This window comes from Macaca fascicularis, chromosome 19 (genome assembly GCF_037993035.2).
Source record: "Macaca fascicularis isolate 582-1 chromosome 19, T2T-MFA8v1.1".
Taxonomy (NCBI): Eukaryota; Metazoa; Chordata; class Mammalia; order Primates; family Cercopithecidae; genus Macaca; species Macaca fascicularis.
The window spans coordinates 49,044,412-49,063,232 of NC_088393.1; the positions used below are offsets into that span (position 1 = coordinate 49,044,412).

The window sequence follows — 18,821 nt, forward strand, 5'->3', positions numbered from 1 at the left end:
TGTCGCAGCCTCCCTCTGTCCTGAGAGAAGGTCAGTGGAGAGGGGCCAGGTGCTGGAACCCCGGCTGGCCTGCAGCCTGTAGGCAGGGCCGAGGGTGGAGAGAGCATAGAAGTAACCATCGAGGCTCACTCCGGTTCTCGGCAGGTGCCCCAGAGACCCAAGCCTCCAATGCCCTCACACCCCCAGGAAATGAGAGCCGGTATCCCCAGTTCTGGGGTTTTGTTCTTTTTTTTATTCCAACAGGGGCTGAGATGTGGCAAGGGGAGGGATGGGGGCCCAACTGACCCCCTCCCTGGGGGGGTCTCATAGAAATTCCAAGGTTTCTCCCCCCAAAAAAGAGAGGAAGAGAAGAGTGGAGGGGCACCAGGGGACACCCATCTGTCCAGAGGCCCTCCCCACCTCCAGAAGCGTGGGGGGCTGCGTCAAGTCTTGGGAAGTCTGAGCAGTTCCAGAATGGGGTCCTCCCCGCTGACTGCTTTCCGCTTCCCAGAGCGGCCCCCGAAGTCCCCAGCCCCTGGAGTCCTCGGTTCCTGCGCCCTTCTCGCCCGCGGCACCCTCTTGCGAGTCCACTGGGGGGCGCAGGCGGGCTCCAGAGCCAGGCCTCGGACTTCACCGGGAACCAAAGGCAAAATCGCGGCGTCCGGGGCGCCGGCGCACAAGTCCTGTCCCGCGCCCGCTGGGGGAGCGGGGACTGCTGGGGCCTGGGGCAGACCCCGTCCCTGCGGTCAGTTCGGGCGCCAGAACGGCCCCGCCCGTGGTCACTCGTGCTCCGCCAGCTCCCGGGAACCGGCGGGGCCAGGCCGCGGCCGGGGCGGGCTGGTGGCTTCGGTGGGGGCGCCCAGGCTACGCGGGGGCGCGCCGGCCCCCGAGGCCCGCAGCGCCTGGATGCGCCGGCACTCCTGGCAGACGCGCACGTGGGTGCAGGGGGTGGGGGCAGCGGGTCGGGCTCCGCTGGGGGGTCCCGGGTCGTCCAGGAGGCGCTGCGGGCCCCCGTGCGCGCCGCCCGCATCCCCGCCCGCGCCGGCCGAGTACAGCTTGCCGTTGCTGAGGCGCATCTCGCGGACTGCGCGCAGTGACAGCAGGGCCCGGCTCGGGCCGCCCGGGCGCCGGCGCCGGCGGGAACGCGACGTCTTGCGGCAAGACACGGCGTGGCGCAGCTCCTGCAGCATCTCCTGGCACACCGACACCTGGGGGCGGCGCGGGCGGTCACCGTCCCGGCGCAGTCCGCCTCCCGCCTCCCCCAGCTCCTCTCCACACCCCACTCCTCCTCCTCCTTTCTTCGGCCGGGTCTTTCTTCCTTCTGCCCTCGCTTCCCTTCCCACTTCTCTTCCCTTTATCCCCCCCCCCCGTTTTCTGCCTCCCCTCTCCACCTCTCCCTTCCTGTCTCCCCACTTATCTCCAATGTCTCCATTCTTCTCTGTGTTTGTTCCTGAATCTGCCCTTCACCTTCCACCTATGCTCCTCTCTTTCCTCTGGTCTTTTCACTCTAAATTTTCTCCAGTTCTTCCCTCCTGATTTCCCATCCTCTGCCCCCATCCATGCGTTCATTATTGCAAGGCATATTTACCCGTGGCCTGCTGTGTGCCTGGCACTGTTCTGGGCACTGGGGATATATGGCAGAGAACGAAACAGACAGAAGTCCCAGCCTTCGTGGAGGTTATACTCAAGTGTGCACACAGAAGATAACAAACATTCATGTAGTATGTTAGGCGCAATGAGTGCTTTGGAAAGAAAATCGGGAAGAGGCCTAAGGTGTATGGGTAGGGAGTGATGATGAATTCTGAGACAGGGCAGTCAAGGAAGACCTCACTGAGGGAAGGATCCTTAAATAAAGACAGGGTGAGCCACGTGGAGACCTGGGAGGCCAGCATGCTGGACAGATAACCAGGCAGGGCTGGAGTGTCCAGGTGGGAGCGACTTGGCACGTCTGAGGCACTGCAAGCAGGTCAGCCTGGCTGGAGGGGGGCGTGCACAGGGAAGACAGGGAAATGAGGTCAAAGGCGGGCTGGCTCTGCTAAGGCCCATAAACCATTGGAAGGATTTTTGGCTTTCATTCTGACAATCAGAATGGAAGAGTCAGATGGGAGCCATTGGAGAACTTTAGATACAGGACTGCTGTGTTTTCACAGGATCACTCTGGAGCTGTGTTGAGAACAGATTGTAGGGAGGCCAAGGGTAAGAGCAGGGAGTCCATGGAGGAAGCTATGACAATAACTCGGGCAGGAGATGGGGGTGGCTGGACCAGAGCGACCTGAGAAGGGGCTGGATTCTGGACATATTCTGAAGGTGAAGCCAATAGGATCTGCTAAGAGATCAGACACGGGGCATGGAAGAGAGGGAATAGTGAAACAAAAGTCCAATATTTTGGCCTGAGCAACTGGAAGGACCAAGTTGCCTCACGGGTGGGCAGAAGCCCAATATTGGACACATCGCATCACGTGCACACCTATCAGACATCCAAGTGGAGATGCCAAGTGTGGAGCTGAAGTTGCAGACCTTGGCTTCAGGGGAGACACATATTTGTGGGTTAAGGCAGGCAGCCCTCAAGATCCCACCTCCTGCATCCATACCCCTGTGTAATCCCCTCTGACAGCGTATCAGAGCTGGTCTGTGTGACCAACAGAATTAGGCTTGGCAATTGCACATTCTGTTCCACCTTGCTCTCTCTGATTACTCACCCTGGGGGATCTCAGCTGCCATGGTATGAGGACACTCAAACAGTCCTTGGAGAGGCCCTTGTTTGAGGAACTGAGGCCTCCTGCCAACTGCCATGTGAGTGTATTCATCGTGTTTTTTATTTTCTGTGTCTTAGGATGTTTTGACACTTTAAACATCTTGCAGGCTGGGGAGAGACTACCCCTCCCAGAACTAGCCAAGCCTTAGAGATAGCAGAGGGCTCAGCTGCCTTTCATGTGCAAACCAACCAATCCTGAGTCTATACCCCCAACCTCCCCTTTTACCTAACTCTCACATACCAAGCCAATATTCTTCCTGCCCTAAATCAACCCAGGGGCCAGGTACCAGATAACTAGGGCCAGCCCCTATAGCCCAGAGTCCACTGACATTATTCAAACTGGTCAGTTGTAAGCTGTTTACCCTGCCCTGCCTTGCCTTTCCTGAGGAAACCCCAATAAAGGGTGTGGGCTGCTGGCTCCTGCTTCTAGTGTTTCCCTTGTGTCCCCTTCTCCTGGGAAATGTTAAGGAATAAAAACCATTTTTCTTTCTTTTTCTTTTTGAGACAGTCTCACTCTGTTGCCCAGGCTGGAGGCAGTGGTGCGATCTCGACTCACTGCAACCTCCGCCTCCCGGATTTAAGTAATTCTCCTGTCTCAGCCTCCTGAGTAGTTGGGACTATAGGTGTGCACCACCATGCCTGGCTAATTTTTGGATTTTTAGTAGAGACAAGGTTTCACCATGTTGGCCATGCTGGTCTTGAACTCCTGGCCTCAGGCGATATGCCCTCCCAAAGTGCTTGGATTACAGGCATGAGCCACTACACCTGGGCAAAAATCATCTTTCAATGAAACTGGTCTCTCCATGTTGTCACTTGGCTACTTCCAGAAACTAAAATCCCATGGGGACATTTGGGACAGTGAGCCATCTTAGAAGGGAACCCTCCACCCCTTGTTGAGCCTTCAGACCACAGCAGTCTGGTCAAAAAACATGACTATGATCTCACCAGAGACCCACGGCAGCCAGAAACATTCAACTAAGCTGCTCCCAGGCTCTGGACCCACAGAAACTGTGAACCAATGGAAGCTGGCTTTTTAAAGCTGTTAAGGTCATTTTTATGATAGCAATAAATAACTAACACAAGAGTCACCAGCACATAGCGGGTCTTAAGAGCCATTTGGCTGGTGGGATCACCGAAGGAGTAGAGAAAGACCGAGAAGAGAAGCAGTATAAGGACTGAGCCCTGGAGCCCCACAACAGAGGCTGGGGAGAAAGAGAAACTCAACGAGGGAGTCTGGGAAGGAGTGACCAGAGAGGTGGGAGAAGGGGAAGAAGGGGCTTTGAGGACTGAGAGTGACTGGCTGTGCCGAAGCCCATTGCTACCTCATATAGATGAGGCCTGAGACCGGGAATTTCAGACGTGGAAGTGTTGGTGACAAGAGTGGCTTCAGTGGAGTGGCGGGGACAGATGCCAGACTGGAGTGGGGGCAAGAGGAAATGGGAGGAAAGAAGAAACTGGAAACATCAGGGAGACCCCCCACTGCTGCCAAGGCTGTAAAGAGAAGGGGAGAAAGTGGGTGGTGGCTGGGAGGGAAAGTGAGGTCGGGAGAGGGTTTCTTTAAGACTGGAGAAATGACAGCACATTTGTATGTCGGTGGCCTGAATCCAATAAAGAGAGGATAACTGATGCTGCAGGAGGAAAGGAGAGACTTGCTGGAGGGATGTCCTTGGGAAGGCAACCTGGACATAGGGGGAGGGCACCTTTACTAGCTGCATGGACAGCTCCTTCAGAGGAGTCCTCGAGCCAAGTGCAGAACACTGGCAGGCAGCTGGATGCAGAGCCAGGGTCTGGGGAGTAGATGTAAGGTCAGCCGCTGGATGTGAGGAGGGGAGGAAGGGCTGGAGGCTGACAGAGAGAGGGGAAGTGGGGAACCAGCAGTCCAGGGGTGCAAGAGCACAAATGGGTCTGAAAATGCAGGGGTGTGGCTGGGCGGCCCCCAGGGACACGGAAGCAGCCCTCCTGAACACGGTGTGGGACCAGACCAGGGCTATGTCCCCTTCAGGTTCCATCGTCTACTGTTTCCTCACCTGTTTATCCTCTTCTTTTTTTTTTTTTTTTTTAATTTGAGACGGAGTTTCCCTCTGTCACCCAGGCTGGAGTGCAGTGGCACGATCTCAGCTTACTTCAGTCTCCACCTCCCGGGTTCGAGCGATCCTCCCACCTCAGCCTCCCGAGTAGCTGGGATTACAGGTGTGCGCCACCACGCCCAGCTAATTTTTGTATTTTTAGTAGAGACGGGGTTTCACCATGTTGGCCAGGCTGATCTTGAACGCCTGACCTCAGGTGATCAGCCCGCCTCAGCCTCCCAAAGTGCTGGGATTACAGGCGTGAGTCACTGCACCCGGCCCTGTTTCTTCTCTTATTTCTTCTTGCTTTTCTGCCTCTGTGGCTCCCCACATCCTGTCCCTCACCTCCTCTCCCTGCATCCTCATCGTTCCCTGTACCTACTTTTCCTCCTGTTCTTCCTCACGCGCTGATTCTCTGGCCCCATCAGCTCTCTTACTTCCCCACCTCCTGCATTCCTCCGCCCTTCTCACGATCCCCACCACCCTCCACGTATGGCTCCCAATGCCACGATCTTCACGCACCTCAGCCCCTGGGGGTCCCTGTTCCTGCCCATCCCCGCCCCCAGCCTCCTCACCTCCTCGGACTCTGCTGACCTCCGTGTGGACCATATGAATTCCATGACTGCCACGAAGACAGCAATGATGAGGCCACAGATGAGTACGACAAAAATGCCACCAATGTTCTCCATGCCCAAACCTGGGGGGCAAACGGAGTTGGGGAGTCATGGTGTCGGGGCCGTGTGGGAAGGGGGCTGGGAGGGGGCTGTGGGAAGGGGACACCACACGCAGAAGCTGACCTTTAGCTCGATGGTCCTCCTCCTTGGGGCACCGGCCCCCCTCCCACCATTTGCGCTTCAGGATCTCCAGCCGGTTGTTCTCCTGAAGCTGCAGGATGGCCAGTGTGATCTCATCCCGGAACGGGGAGCCTGGGTGGGCACATGAGGGGCTGGACCAGCCATCGGAGCCCCGCAGCCCTGCCCGCCCCAAACCCCAAACTGTGCCCTCACCACAGCCTTCCCCCGCTTCCACCACGTGCCTGGGGTCTTCCCTGTGGCCTCCCCTCACCCACCCCCACCCCACCCAGTCTCCTCTCAACCCAGCAGCCAGAGAGACAGTGTTAGGAAGAGTCACAGGCCACGCCTTTCCTGTGCTCAGGACTCTCCGTGGCTTCCTGTTGCAAGCTTCTCCCCTCAGCCACTCTCAGACACCCTCATCCCCACAGCTCTCAGCTCCAGCCCCACCAGCCTCCTGGATGCTCCCCAAATCCATCACACACAGTTCTGTCTTAGGACCTCTGCCTCTGCCTGGAATGTTCCTCTCCGCACTTCATCCAGGTCTCTGCCCACATGCTGGCTCCCCAGGGAGTCTATTCTGACGACTTTATTTAAAATGGCACCAAGCACCCCACTCCCTGTCAGTGTCTTCCCCTTAATTTACTTTGGAGCAGCTGTTACCACCTAACACTGTATTATATGGCTATGTGTTTATCATCTGTCATCTGCAGCCCCGTCAGGGTATCACAGCATCCAGTGCGGGACTTGGTATGCAGTAGGACACCAGACGAATCCCCATCCACACCTCACCCTGGACCACCTCTCCTCCCCACCCTCAAGTCCTGCCCTTAAGCTATCCTTGGGTTTCAACACCCCACACACCCTATTCTATACTTATTTCTTCATTGACTAAGATACTTCCTGACCATCTACCACAGAATCAGAGACATGGGCAGGTGAAGGTGATTAATATCTACCAGGCACCAACTGTGTGCCAGACCCTGGGTTTACTCAGGTCTTATGATGATCCTGTGGGGCAGGTATTCCCACCTGAGGCAAGTGTTTCTGAATGAGGAAAGCGATACACTTGCTTAAGGCTGTGCGCTGGGTCAGGGAGGAAACTGGGATTTCTTTTTTTTTTTTTTTGAGACAGAGTCTCACTTGGTTACCCAGGCTTGCATACAGTGGCATGATCATTGTTCACTGCCACCTCCACTTCCTGGGCTCAAGTGATCTTCCTACCTCAGCCTGTAGCTGAGACTACAGGTGCATACCACACCTGGCTAACTTTTTAATTTTTTGTAGAGACAGGGTCTTGCTATGTTGCCCATGCTGGTCTCAAACTCTTAGGCTCAAGTGATCCTTCTGGCTTGGCCTCCCAAAGCACTGGAATTATAGGCATAAATCACAGTGACCAGACGGAACTGGGATTTGAATCCAGGTCGGTGTGACTCCTGGGCCTGTCCTCCAAGCACTAACCTACACTGCTTCCCTGGCACCGACTCACCTACAAAGCTGCTAAGATCTGGGGCAATTTGCTATGCAGTAATAGATAACTAATACAGGTGTCATCAGTACGTGGATGATTTTAAAAGTCAAAATGCCAAAATTTGATGACAATTTGGTCATGATTTCCAGCACTGAGTCCTGGAAAAACATGTCCTGGGCCACACGACGTGGCTCATGTCTGTAATCCCAACACTTTGGGAGGCCGAGGCGGGCGGATTACCTGAGGTCAGGAGTTTGAGACCAGCCTAGCCAACATAGTGAAACCCCGTCTCTACTAAAAATACAAAAATTAGCTGGGCGTGGTGGCGGGGGCCTGTAATCCCAGCTACTCGGGAGGCTGAGGCAGGAGAATGGTGTGAACCCAGGAAGCAGAGCTTGCAGTGAGCCGAGATCGTGCCACTGCACTCCAGCCTGGGTGACAGAGCAAGACTCCGTCTCAAAAAAAAAAAAAAAAAAAAAAGTGTCCTGAAATGTAAATAGGCAATACAAGTCTCCCTACCAGATCCCTCCATCCTTCCCATCCATCTTACAAGCATTTTTCAAGCACCTGCTCTGAGCCAGGCTATAGGTTTTATGCAGGAAATAGGAAACAAATAAGACCAGGTCCTCACCCCCTCAAGGGGCCCTTGAGGGAAGACAGCAAGCCCCACCACCCACATATACTGAATTGTACACACAGTCTCACTGAATTCTCCCAATAGCTCTGCGAGGGCTGGATTGCTGCTAGGCCTGGTTTTGTAGGTTGGGGGCACAAAGGCTCAGGATGGTGGTGTCACCTGTCCAAGACCATACAGCCAGGAGGCCACATGCAACACACCCAGCCTGCCTCGGGGGTGCCTGGCCCGGTCCTGGGCCTGCTCACAGGTGGTTTCGGATGCCCATGGCCCCGCTGTGTTCCACACCACGCTGTGCCGTACCCAGCGGCATGCCGATGCCGTAGCCCTTGGTGTCGAGGAGTCCCCCAATCTGGGTGAGGTTGCAGTTGAGGCGCCGGTGGTACTCGTTCATGGTGGACTCGAGCAGGAAGGCATAGCGGGAGTTGAGGACGCGGGCGATGCCCTCTTCTGTGCTCTTGACGAACACGCTGGGCTGCTTCGACTGCATGTAGTTCCACATGCGCTGGTACGTTTGGTACCGTGAATTCTGGGCAGGGGAAGACAGGGGAGGGTCATTCCAGCCGCTTCCTTTCCCCGAGCCCTTCCCGTCCTCCAGGAAGTCTCCCTCAACCCAGGAGAGTTCAAGGTGATCAAAGGAAGACAGAAAGAGCCAAAGCAGAGGAGAGAGATGAGACGGACAAACTGTCCAGGCCAGGTCCAAGGCATCCCCACAGCCACTGTGCCCACCACCCATCTGGGGGCCCGGTGAGTGCACCTCCACCTCCTCCCCCTTAATCCTCCAGCCAGTGACCCCTGCCCAATTCAGGCCTCCTTTAGACCACTAGGACCTCCCTGCCAAGCCTGCTTTCCTTTTCTTTCTTTCCCACCACCCCAAAATAAAAAGGATCAAGCACTTTTCACCTTGAAGGGCCTTCCCTTCTCTCTGTCAGCCCATATTCCTGGTCCCGACCCTTCCAGCAGCCTCCTTGATCCCATTTGGCCCATATGACATTGACATTTGATACCACATATGCCTCCCTGCCCTCATTCCCCAGTTCCCTAGCCAGCCAGCTGTGATCCCCATGACAGAACATTTTCTGCTCCCCAGCCTCCAAAGCTGCTACTGATAGTCAGTCCCTCTGACCCAGGAGACCCTGCCCAGACCTATCCTGAGCTGCTCTGCATGGCAGGGATCCCAATACCATGCCCAAGAGGTTCTGGTAGCCCCACCTGGAAGAAGGTCATGGTGGAGCCAGCATGGATGGTGCCGTACTCGATGTTGGTCTGATCTGCCAGGTCATCGGCCGACTCCACAGGCACCTCCATGCGCTGCACGGTGAGGAAGGCGGCCAGGTTGGCCGTGTAGGAGGAGATGATGATCAAGGTGAAGGCCCACCTGAGGGGTGGGAGGGGTGAGCCATGGGCTGGAGCCACCCCTGCCACCCTGCCCCCGTGGCCATGCCCCCCATTGGTGGTGCCCCTCCCAAGTGACCCCAGCATCCAGAAGGCTCAGTGATTGCTGGGTGCAGAAGCAGGGAGTGTGGATTCTGAAGCCAGACTCCCTGGTTGTAAATATTGCATCTGGAGATTTCTACTTCCAGATATAAAAGAGTAAGATGGTCTGGAAATACCTTCCCACCATAAACAGCTAAAGAGCTGGATAGAATACACGAAACGTTTTTTGTTTGTTTGTTTGTTTTGAGACGGAGTCTCGCTCTGTCACCCAGGCTGGAGTGCAGTGGTGCGATCTTAGCTCACTGCAAGCTCCGCCTCCCGGGTTCACGCCATTCTCCTGCCTCAGCCTCCTGAGTAGCTGGGACTACAGGCGCCCGCCACCACGCCCAGCTAATTTTTTGTATTTTTTAGTAGAGATGGGGTTTCACCGTGTTAGCCAGGCTGGTCTTGATCTCCTGACCTTGTGATCCGCCTGCCTTGGCCTCCCAAAGTGCTGGGATTACAGCCATGAGCCACTGTGCCCGGCCTGTTTTGTTTTTTTGGTTTGTTTTTTGTTTTTGTTTTTTTGAGACGGAGTCTTGCTCTGTCACCCAGGCTGGAGTGCAGTGGCACAATCTCAGCTCACTGCAAGCTCTGCCTCCTAGGTTCACACCATTCTCCTGCCTCAGCCTCCTGAGTAGCTGGGATTACAGGTGCCCTCCATCACACCCGGCTAATTTTTGTATTTTTAGCAGAGACGGGGTTTCGCCATGTTGGCCAGGCTGGTCTCAAACTCCTGACCTCAGGTGATCCACCTGCCTCAGCCTCCTAAAGTGCTGGGATTACAAGCGTGAGCGACCATGCCCGACCAGGAAACTATTTAAAGACATATTATTAGTTCTCAGCAGTGATGAAAGCCAACAGTCTGAAAACAGTGAGAATGAAGAGGATACTTTATGTTTTGTTGAAAATAGTGGCGAAAGGGAGTCATTAAGTGGAGACACAGAAAGTCTGTCATGTGACAATGCATTGTTTGTAATTGACACAACTCCTGGAATGAGTGCTGATAAAAATTTTTACTTGGAAGAGGAAGACAAAGCAAGTGAGGTTGCCACTGAGGAAGAAAAAGAAGAGGAAGAGGGTGAAAAAAGTGAAGAAGATTCATCAGACCATGACGAAAATGAAGATGAGTGTAGTGATGAAGAAGACTTACTAAATAGCACAAAGGCTAAACTTCTAAAGTTGACAAGCAGCAGCATAGACCCTGGTCTGAGTATCAAGCAGTTGGGTGGTTTGTATATTAATTTCAATGCAGATAAACTACAGTCTAACAAGAGAACCCTAACACAGATCAAGGAGAAAAAGAAAAATGAGCTTCTGCAGAAAGCTGTCATTACACCTGATTTTGAAAAAAACCACTGTGTTCCACCATATAGTGAATCAAAGTATGAACTTCAGAAAAAACGCAGAGAAGAACGACAAAAAACAGCAGGGGATGGCTGGTTTGGTATGAAAGCTCCAGAAATGACAAATGAACTGAAAAATGATCTCAAAGCACTGAAGATGAGAGCCAGCATGGACCCAAAGATTTTACAAGAAAAATGATAGAGATGGCTTCCCCAAGTACTTCCAGATTGGAACCATTGTTGACAATCCAGCTGATTTCTACCATTCACGAATTCCCAAGAAGCATAGGAAAAGAACTATTGTGGAAGAACTGCTGGCTGATTCTGAGTTCAGAAGATACAGCCGAAGGAAGTACTTAGAGATCATGGCTGAAAAAGCAGCAAATGCAGCAGGAAAAAAGTTCCGAAAGAAGAAGAAATTTCACAATTAAGATTTACCAAGCAAACTGCCACATTTTATATCGCCCCTTTATTTACTTATTAAAAGCGTTTTGAAAACTAACACCATCATCTAAATTAATTTACCATAGACTGGCCCTGTTCGTACAGGAATTTCTATTTGGAAAAAGTTGATTTGAGAATCGATTACATGCCCTTAGAAAATAGGGGTGTCTAAAAGACCCACCCTGGTGTAGACTCGTTAAGGGAAAAAAGGAAAAAGAATCTCAACCATTTTAAGATAACTGATGGTTTGTAAAGTTTTCAATGCTTAAAGAAAATTTAAAAGATAGGATAAAGTTTGCTAACATGTTCAAAGAACTTTATAAAAATGATCAAAGATATATAAACATTATTGTAATTTAAAAAAATAAAAATAAAATAAAGACATAGGACAACAGACATTGTAGAACTGTGATTCCTGAGAAGAGAAACAAAATGAGTCTTATCATTGTCCAGGCTGTTTGGCTGGATTTAATTTATAGGAAGGGAAGCCCAAACAGCCCAGCAATCCTGCTGAGTTGCAGAGATGGAGACTGGCGATCAGGCAGGCCAAGATGGCTGGAATCTGGGGGACAGAGTGCCTGAGAGGAGGGAGCTGTGAAGAGAGAGAGGGTTCAGAAACCGCTGGTCCCCTTGAGTCTTTGACTGAATATCAATCTGTGCATGCATGGGGTGAAACTCTGTGGGGCTGGACAAGAGCAACTTTCAAGGAGAGAATAATTCTTAAGAGTTCACACAGGGCTGAGAGCCTTTTGAGTTCCCTCCAGCCAGAGTAGAAAGATTTCACTGAATACATGAGACATTCAGTAGAGACCCAAAAGTGTAACATACTAGAAATAGGATTAAGTTAGCCCTAGAATAAAGGCAATGCTAAAGTTGTCCTAAAAGAGTTTAAAAACAGGCCTAGAAGGATCAAAGTAATTCACAAGTAACTTAACTAGATTCCAGGAAAAGTCTCTAATACCCTTTAGAGAAATATATTCAGCAATGTAAACAATGTCTGTCATGTAATTTTTCTTTTTTGAGATGGAGTCTCACTCTGTCGCCCAGGCTGGAGTGCAGTGGCACGATCTCAGCTCACTGCAACCTCCGCCTTCCAGGTTCAAGCGATTCTCCTGCTTCAGCTTCCTGAATAGTTGGGATTACAGGCACTCGCCAGCACACTTGGCTAATGTTTGTATTTTTAGCAGAGATGGGGTTTCACCATGTTGGCAGGTTGGCCTTGAACTCCTGACCTCGGGTGATCTGCCTGCCTCGGCTGCCCAAGGTGCTGGGATTACAGGCATGAGCCACCAAGCTTGGCCTATTATGTAATTTTGTTTGTTTTTTTTTTTTTTGAGATGGAGTCTCGCTCTGTCACCCAGGCTGGAGTGCAGTGGCGCGATCTCGGCTCACTGCAAGCTCCGCCTCCTGGGTTCACGCCATTCTCCTGCCTCAGCCTCCCATGTAGCTGGGACTACAGGCGCCCGCCACCACGCCCAGCTAATTTTTTGTGTTTTTAGTAGAGACGGGGTTTCACTGTGTTAGCCAGGATGGTCTCGATCTCCTGACCTCGTGATCCACCCGTCTCGGCCTCCCAAAGTGCTGGGATTACAGGCATGAGCCACCGCACCCAGCCTATTATGTAATTTTTTTAAAAAAAAGACCAGGTTGGGCACGGTGGCTCACACCTGTAATCCCAGCATTTTAGGAGGCCGAGGTGGGCGGATTGTTTGAGGCCAGGAGTTCAAGGACAACCTGGTCAACATGGCAATACCCCGTCTCTACTAAAAATACAAAAATTAGCTGGGTGTGATAGTGCACGCCTGTGATCCCAGCTACTTGGGAGGCAGAGGCACGAGAATCGCTGGAATTCAGGAGGTGGAGGTTGCAGTGAACCAAGATCACCACTGCACTCTGGCCTGGGCCACAAAGCAAGACTCATGTCTCAAAAAAAAAAAAAAAAAAGACCAGGTAAACAAAGGTGCAGGAAAATGTGACCTATAACCTATAACCAAGAGAAAAATCACTCAATTGAAACAGACCCAGAATTAACATAGATGATGATGGAATTAGCAGACAAGGACATGAAAACAGCTATTATAAATATGTTCAGAATGCTCAGGAGTCTAGAGAAAAACATGAACATAATGAAAGGAACAGAAGACATAAAAAAGAAGTGGGCCGGGCGCGGTGGCTCAAGCCTGTAATCCCAGCACTTTGGGAGGCCAAGACGGGCGGATCACGAGGTCAGGAGATCGAGAGACCATCCCGGCTAACACGGTGAAACCCCGTCTCTACTAAAAAATACAAAAAACTAGCCGGGCGAGGTGGCGGGCGCCTGTAGTCCCAGCTACTCGGGAGGCTGAGGCAGGAGAATGGCGTAAACCCGGGAGGCGGAGCTTGCAGTGAGCTGAGATCCGGCCACTGCACTCCAGCCTGGGTGACAGAGCAAGACTCCGTCTCAAAAAAAAAAAAAAAAAAAAAAAAGAAGTGAACAGAACTTTTAGAGAATGAAATACACACATCTGAAAGAAAAATTTTACTGAAAGGGATTACACAGATTAGACACGGTAGCAGAAAAGCTGAGGGAATCTGGGCAGGCACAGTGGCTCATGCCTGTAATCCTAGCACACTGGGAGGCCGAGGCGGGAGCATCACTTGAGGCTGGGACTTTGAGATAAGCCTGGTCAACATAGCCAGACCCTGTCTCTACAAAAAAATAAAAAAATTAGACGGGTGTGGTGGTGCCTGCCTATAGTCCCAGCAACTTGGGAGGCTGAGGTGGGAGGATCACTTGAGGCCAGGAGTTTAAGGCTGCAGTGAGCCTGATCGTCACTGCACTCTAGTCTGGATGACTGAGTGAGACCTTATCTTTAAAAAGAAAAAAAAAAAAAAATCCCAGCACTTTGGGAGGCCAAGGTGGGAGGATAAGCTGAGTTCAGGAGTTTGCGAACAGCCTGACTAACATGGCGAAAACCCGTCTCTACCAGAAATACAAAACTTAGCCAAGTGTGGTGGTGCATGCCTGTGATCCCAGTTACTCAGGAGGCTGAGGGAGGAGAATTGCCTGAACCTGGGAGGCGGAGGTTGCAGTAAGCTGAGATTGTGCCACCGTGCTCCAGCCTGGGCGATGGAGTAAGACTTTGTCTCAAAAAAAAAAAAAAGAAAGAAAAAGAAAAGAACGGTGGCTCACGCCTGTAATCCTAGCACTTTGGGAGGCCGACGCGGATGGGTTGCCTGAGCTCAGGGGTTCTAGACCAGCCTGACCAACATGGAGAAACCCTGTCTCTACTAAAAATATAAAATTAGTCGGGCGTGGTGGTGCATGCCTGTAATCCCAGCTACTTGCGAGGTTGAGGCAGGAGAACCGCTTGAACCCAGGAGGTGGAGGATGCGGTGAGCTGAGATCGCGCCACTGCACTCCAGCCTAGGCGACAAGAGTGGAAATCCATCTCAAAAAAAAAAAAAAAAGATTAGAGAATTTGAAGACTGCAATAGAATCTATCCAAAATAAAGCACAGAAAGGAAAAAGTGACTGAAAATGAGCGCAGAGCCTCAATGGCAAAAAAATCTGATGAAGTAATGGCCTACAACTTTTCAAATTTGATGAAAACCATAAACTTGCCGATCTAAGCTCCATAAACCCCAGGTAGGCTAAACACACATATTTATAAAACGCACCAAGACACATTCTAATCAATTGCTGAAAACCAGCAATAAAGAGAAACATCTTAAAAGCAGCTAGAAGGGTGGAAACATATTACATTCAGATAATCAAAGATAACATGGGTGCCAGTCGACTTCTTGTCAGAGAGTGTGCAAGCCCAAAGACGATGCAACATGCTGAAAGAAAAATCAAAACAAGCTGTCAACCTAGAATTCCACAGCAGGCAAAAATATCCCTCAAAGAAGACACACTAACACATTTTTCATACAAAACCAAAGCTGGGAGAATTAATTGCCAGCAGACCCGCACAGCAAGAAATATTAAAGGAAGTTCTGCAGCTAAAAGAAACACAACACCAGATAGAAACGTGGATGTACCAGAAGGGGTGAAGGGTACCCTCTTCAAATGGTAGGTTTGTGGGTAAATAAAAAAGATATATTCCTCACTTTCAAATTTCCTTATGAAGCATTTAGTGATTTTGTTTTGTTTCTGAGACAGGGTCTCGCTCTGGGGTGGAAAGACATGAACATAGCTCACTGTAGCCTCAGCCTCCTGGACCCAAGCAATTCTCCCACCTCAGCCTCCCACGTAGCTGGGACCACAGGCACACATCACCATGCCTGGCTAATGTTTCTTATTTTTTTGTAGAGGTGAGGTCTCGCTATGTTGCCCAGGCTGGTGTTGGACTCCTGGGTTCAAGCAATCCTCCCACCTCAGCCTCCCAAAGTGTTGGGATTATAGGCGTGAGCGGTGCACCACACCCAGCTGCATTTACTGTTTAACACACACACACACATACACACAAACCTAATGTATTATGGGGTTCATAAGATATGCAGAGCTCAAAAGATGGGAGGGTGAGAGGAACATATGTTGTCAAGGTCTTATATCTTATGTGAAATGGTATAATGTTACTTGAAAATATTTTGTAATAAAGATGCATATTGTAAATCCAGAAAACCACTAAGAAAAATAGAACAAAGAAGCATAGTTAACAAGTCAAGAGTAGAGATAAACAGAATTTTTTTTTTTTTTGAGACGGAGTCTTGCTTTGTCACCCAGGCTGGAGTGCAATGGCTGGATCTCAGCTCACTGCAAGCTCCGCCTCCCAGGTTTACGCCATTCTCCTGCCTCAGCCTCCCGAGTAGCTGGGACTACAGGTGCCCGCCACCTCGCCCAGCTAGTTTTTTGTATTTTTTTAGTAGAGACGGGGTTTCATCAGGTTAGCCAGGATGGTCTCGATCTCCTGACCTTGTGATCCACCCGTCTTGGCCTCCCAAAGTGCTGGGATTACAGGCTTGAGCCACTGCGCCCGGCAACAGAATCTTAAAAATCCCAACAGGCCAGGCACAGTTGCTCATTCTGTAATTCCAGCACTTTGGGAGGCCAAGGTAGGCAAATTGCTTGAACTCAGGAGTTTGAGCAGCCTGAGCAATGAAGTGAGATCCCGTCTCTACAAAAAATAAAAAAATTAGCTGGGCATGGTAGAGCGCACGTATGGTCCTAGCTGCACAGGAGGCTGAGGCAGGAGGATGGCTTGAGCCGAGGAGTTGTATTCGTGCCACTGCACTCCAGCCTAGGTGACAGAGTGAGACCCTGTCTCGAAAGAAAAGGAAATAAAAAGTCCCACTAAACCCTCAAACATAGAAAAAGAGAAAAAGGGGAACAAAGAACAGATGGGACAAATAGCAGATTGGCAGATTTAAACCTAACCATATCAGTAATTACATTAAGGGTAAATGGTTTGAACCAAGGGTTGGCTAACTATGGCCCACAGGCCAAATCTGGCCTGCTGTCTATTTTTGTACAGCCCCATAAGCTAAGAATGGTTTTTACATATATATAGTATATGTATATGTACATACATATATACATATACGTATATATACACATATACATATACTATATATATGTAAAAACCTATATGTATAATCACTCCAGCCCGGACGACAGAGCGAGACTTCGTCTCCAAATCGGAGTCTCGCTCTGTCGCCCGGGCTGGAGTGCAGTAGCACGATCTCAGTTCACTGCAACCTCTGCCTCCCAGGTTCAAGCAATTCTCCTGCCTCAGCCTCCCAAGTAGCTGGGACTACAGGCACACACTACCACGCCAGGCTAATTTTTTGTATTTTGGTAGAGATGGGGTTTCACCTTGATGCCCAGGCTGGTCTAGAACCCCTGAGCTCAGGCAATCTGCCCACGTTGGCCTCCCAAAGTGCTAGGATTACAGGCGTGAGCCACCACACCCGGCCGGTTTTCACATTTTTAAATGGTTAAAATGAAATCAAAAGAACAGGCTGGGTGCAGTGGCTCATACCTATAATCCCAGCACTTTGGGAGGCCAAGGTGGGTGGATCGCTTGGGCCCAGGAATTGAGACCAGCCTAGGCAACATGGCAAAACTCTATCTCTACAAAAAGCCAGATTTGGTGGCACGTGCCTGTGGTTCCAGCTACTCAAGAGGCTGAGGTGGGAGGATTCCTTAAACCTGGGAGGTTGAGGCTGCGGTGAGCCAAGATTGTACCACTGTATTCCAGCCTGGGCAACAGAGAGAGATCTTGCTTCAGAAAAAAAAAAAAAAAAAGGAATATTTTATGACACATGACTTATATAAAATTCAAATTTCAGTGTCAGTATCCATAAATAAAGTTTTATTGGAACACAGCCACACTCATTCATTTAATGTATCATCTACAACAGCTTTTATACTACAATGGAAGACTGAGTAGCTGGAACAAAGACCATATGACAAACAAAGTCCAAAATATTTTACTTAGGGCCAGAGCAGTGGCTCATGCCTGTAATTCCAGCACTTTGGGAGGCCGAGGCAGGAAGATCGCTTGAGGCCCAGGAGTTCAAGACCAGCCTGGGCAACAAAGTAAGAACTCTCTCTACACACACACACACACACACACACACACACACACACAAAAGTAATAATAATAATAATAAATTACTCAGGCACATAGTCCTAGCTACTCAGTAGGCTGAGGCAGGAAGATCCCTTGAGCCCAGGAGTTTGAGGCTCTAGTGAGCTATAGTCACACTGCACTCCAGCCTGAAGACAGAGCAAGACCCTGTCTCTAAAAAAATAGGGATAAAGATAAAGATTTAAAAACATCTTTACTTAGAGAAAATATAAATGTTTGAGGTGATGGATCTCCCAATTACCCTGATCCCAGCATTTCAGGATGCTGAGGTGGGAAGACTGCTTGAGCCCAAGAGTTTGAGACCAGCCTGGGCAACATAGTGAGACTTCATCTCTACCAAAAACAAAAAAATTTAGCCGGGTGTGGTGGTGCACGCCTGTGATTGTGATTCCAGATACTCAGGAGGCTAAAGTGGGAGGGTCACTTGAGTCTGGGAGGTTGAGGCTGCAGTGACCTGTGATCACACTACTGCACGCCAGCCTGAGTGACAGAGCAAGACTCCATCTCAAAAAAAAAAAAAAAAAAAAAGTCACCTGTACTCCCAAAAATATGTACAACTATTGCATAGAAATAAAATTTAAAAGAAAAATTACTGGCCAGACACGGTGGCTCACGCCTGTAATCCCAGCACTTAAGGAGGCTGAGGCGGGTGGATTGCCTGAGCTCCAGAGTTTGAGACCAGCCTGGGCAACATGGTAAAATCCTGTCTCTACTAAAATACAAAAAATTAGCCAGGCATGCTGGCGTGCGCTTGTAGTCCCAGCTACTTGGGAGGCTAAGGCAGGAGAATTGCTTGAACCCAGGAGGCAGAGGTTGCAGTGAGCTGAGATTGTGCCATTGCACTCCAGCCTAGGCGACAGATCAAGAGTTCATCTCCAAAAAAAAAATTTACCATCTGGCCCAATGCAGAAAAAGTTGGCCAAACCTTGCTCTAAGGCCTAAGCGTACATTGTTTATAAGAAACACACTTGGGGTGGGGCATGGCGGTTCATGCCTATAATCCCAGCACTTTGGGAGGCAGAGGCGGGTAGATCACTTGAGGTCAGGAGTTCAAGACCAGCCTCGCCAACATGGTGAAACCCTGCCTCTACTAAAAATATAAAAATTAGCTGGGTGTGGTGGCATGTACCTGTAATCCCAGCTACTCAGGATGGTGGCATGTACCTGTAGTCCCAGCTAGTCCAGAGGCTGAGGCAGGAGAACCACTTGAACCCAGGAAGTAGAGGTTGCAGTGAGCTGAGATCACACCATTGCACTCCCTGATACTCACCACACACTTGGTCA

General features: G+C 50.5%; 1 protein-coding gene and 1 pseudogene across 13 annotated transcripts in view; one reads left to right on the plus strand and one right to left on the minus strand.

Moving 5' to 3' along the window:
- Nucleotides 1-212: 212 nt before the first annotated feature.
- GRIK5 (glutamate ionotropic receptor kainate type subunit 5) overlaps nt 213-18,821 on the minus strand; it is an 83,412-nt gene continuing 64,803 nt past the window's right edge. For 12 of the 13 annotated variants that reach the window (XM_065535552.2, XM_045379493.3, XM_045379490.3 and 9 more), the window contains 5 exons: nt 8,909-9,074; nt 8,000-8,225; nt 5,598-5,726; nt 5,376-5,497; nt 213-1,187 (listed from right to left, as the gene is read on the minus strand). In XM_065535552.2, coding sequence (XP_065391624.1) covers nt 759-1,187; nt 5,376-5,497; nt 5,598-5,726; nt 8,000-8,225; nt 8,909-9,074 — 1,072 coding nt within the window. In that variant the 3' untranslated portion in view covers nt 213-758. Of the gene's footprint in view, nt 1,188-5,375; nt 5,498-5,595; nt 5,727-7,899; nt 8,226-8,908; nt 9,075-18,821 lie in introns of those variants that run through there. The other variant, XM_045379494.3, reaches the window with a different exon arrangement.
- On the plus strand, nt 10,097-11,017 carry LOC135968506 (deoxynucleotidyltransferase terminal-interacting protein 2 pseudogene; annotated as a pseudogene).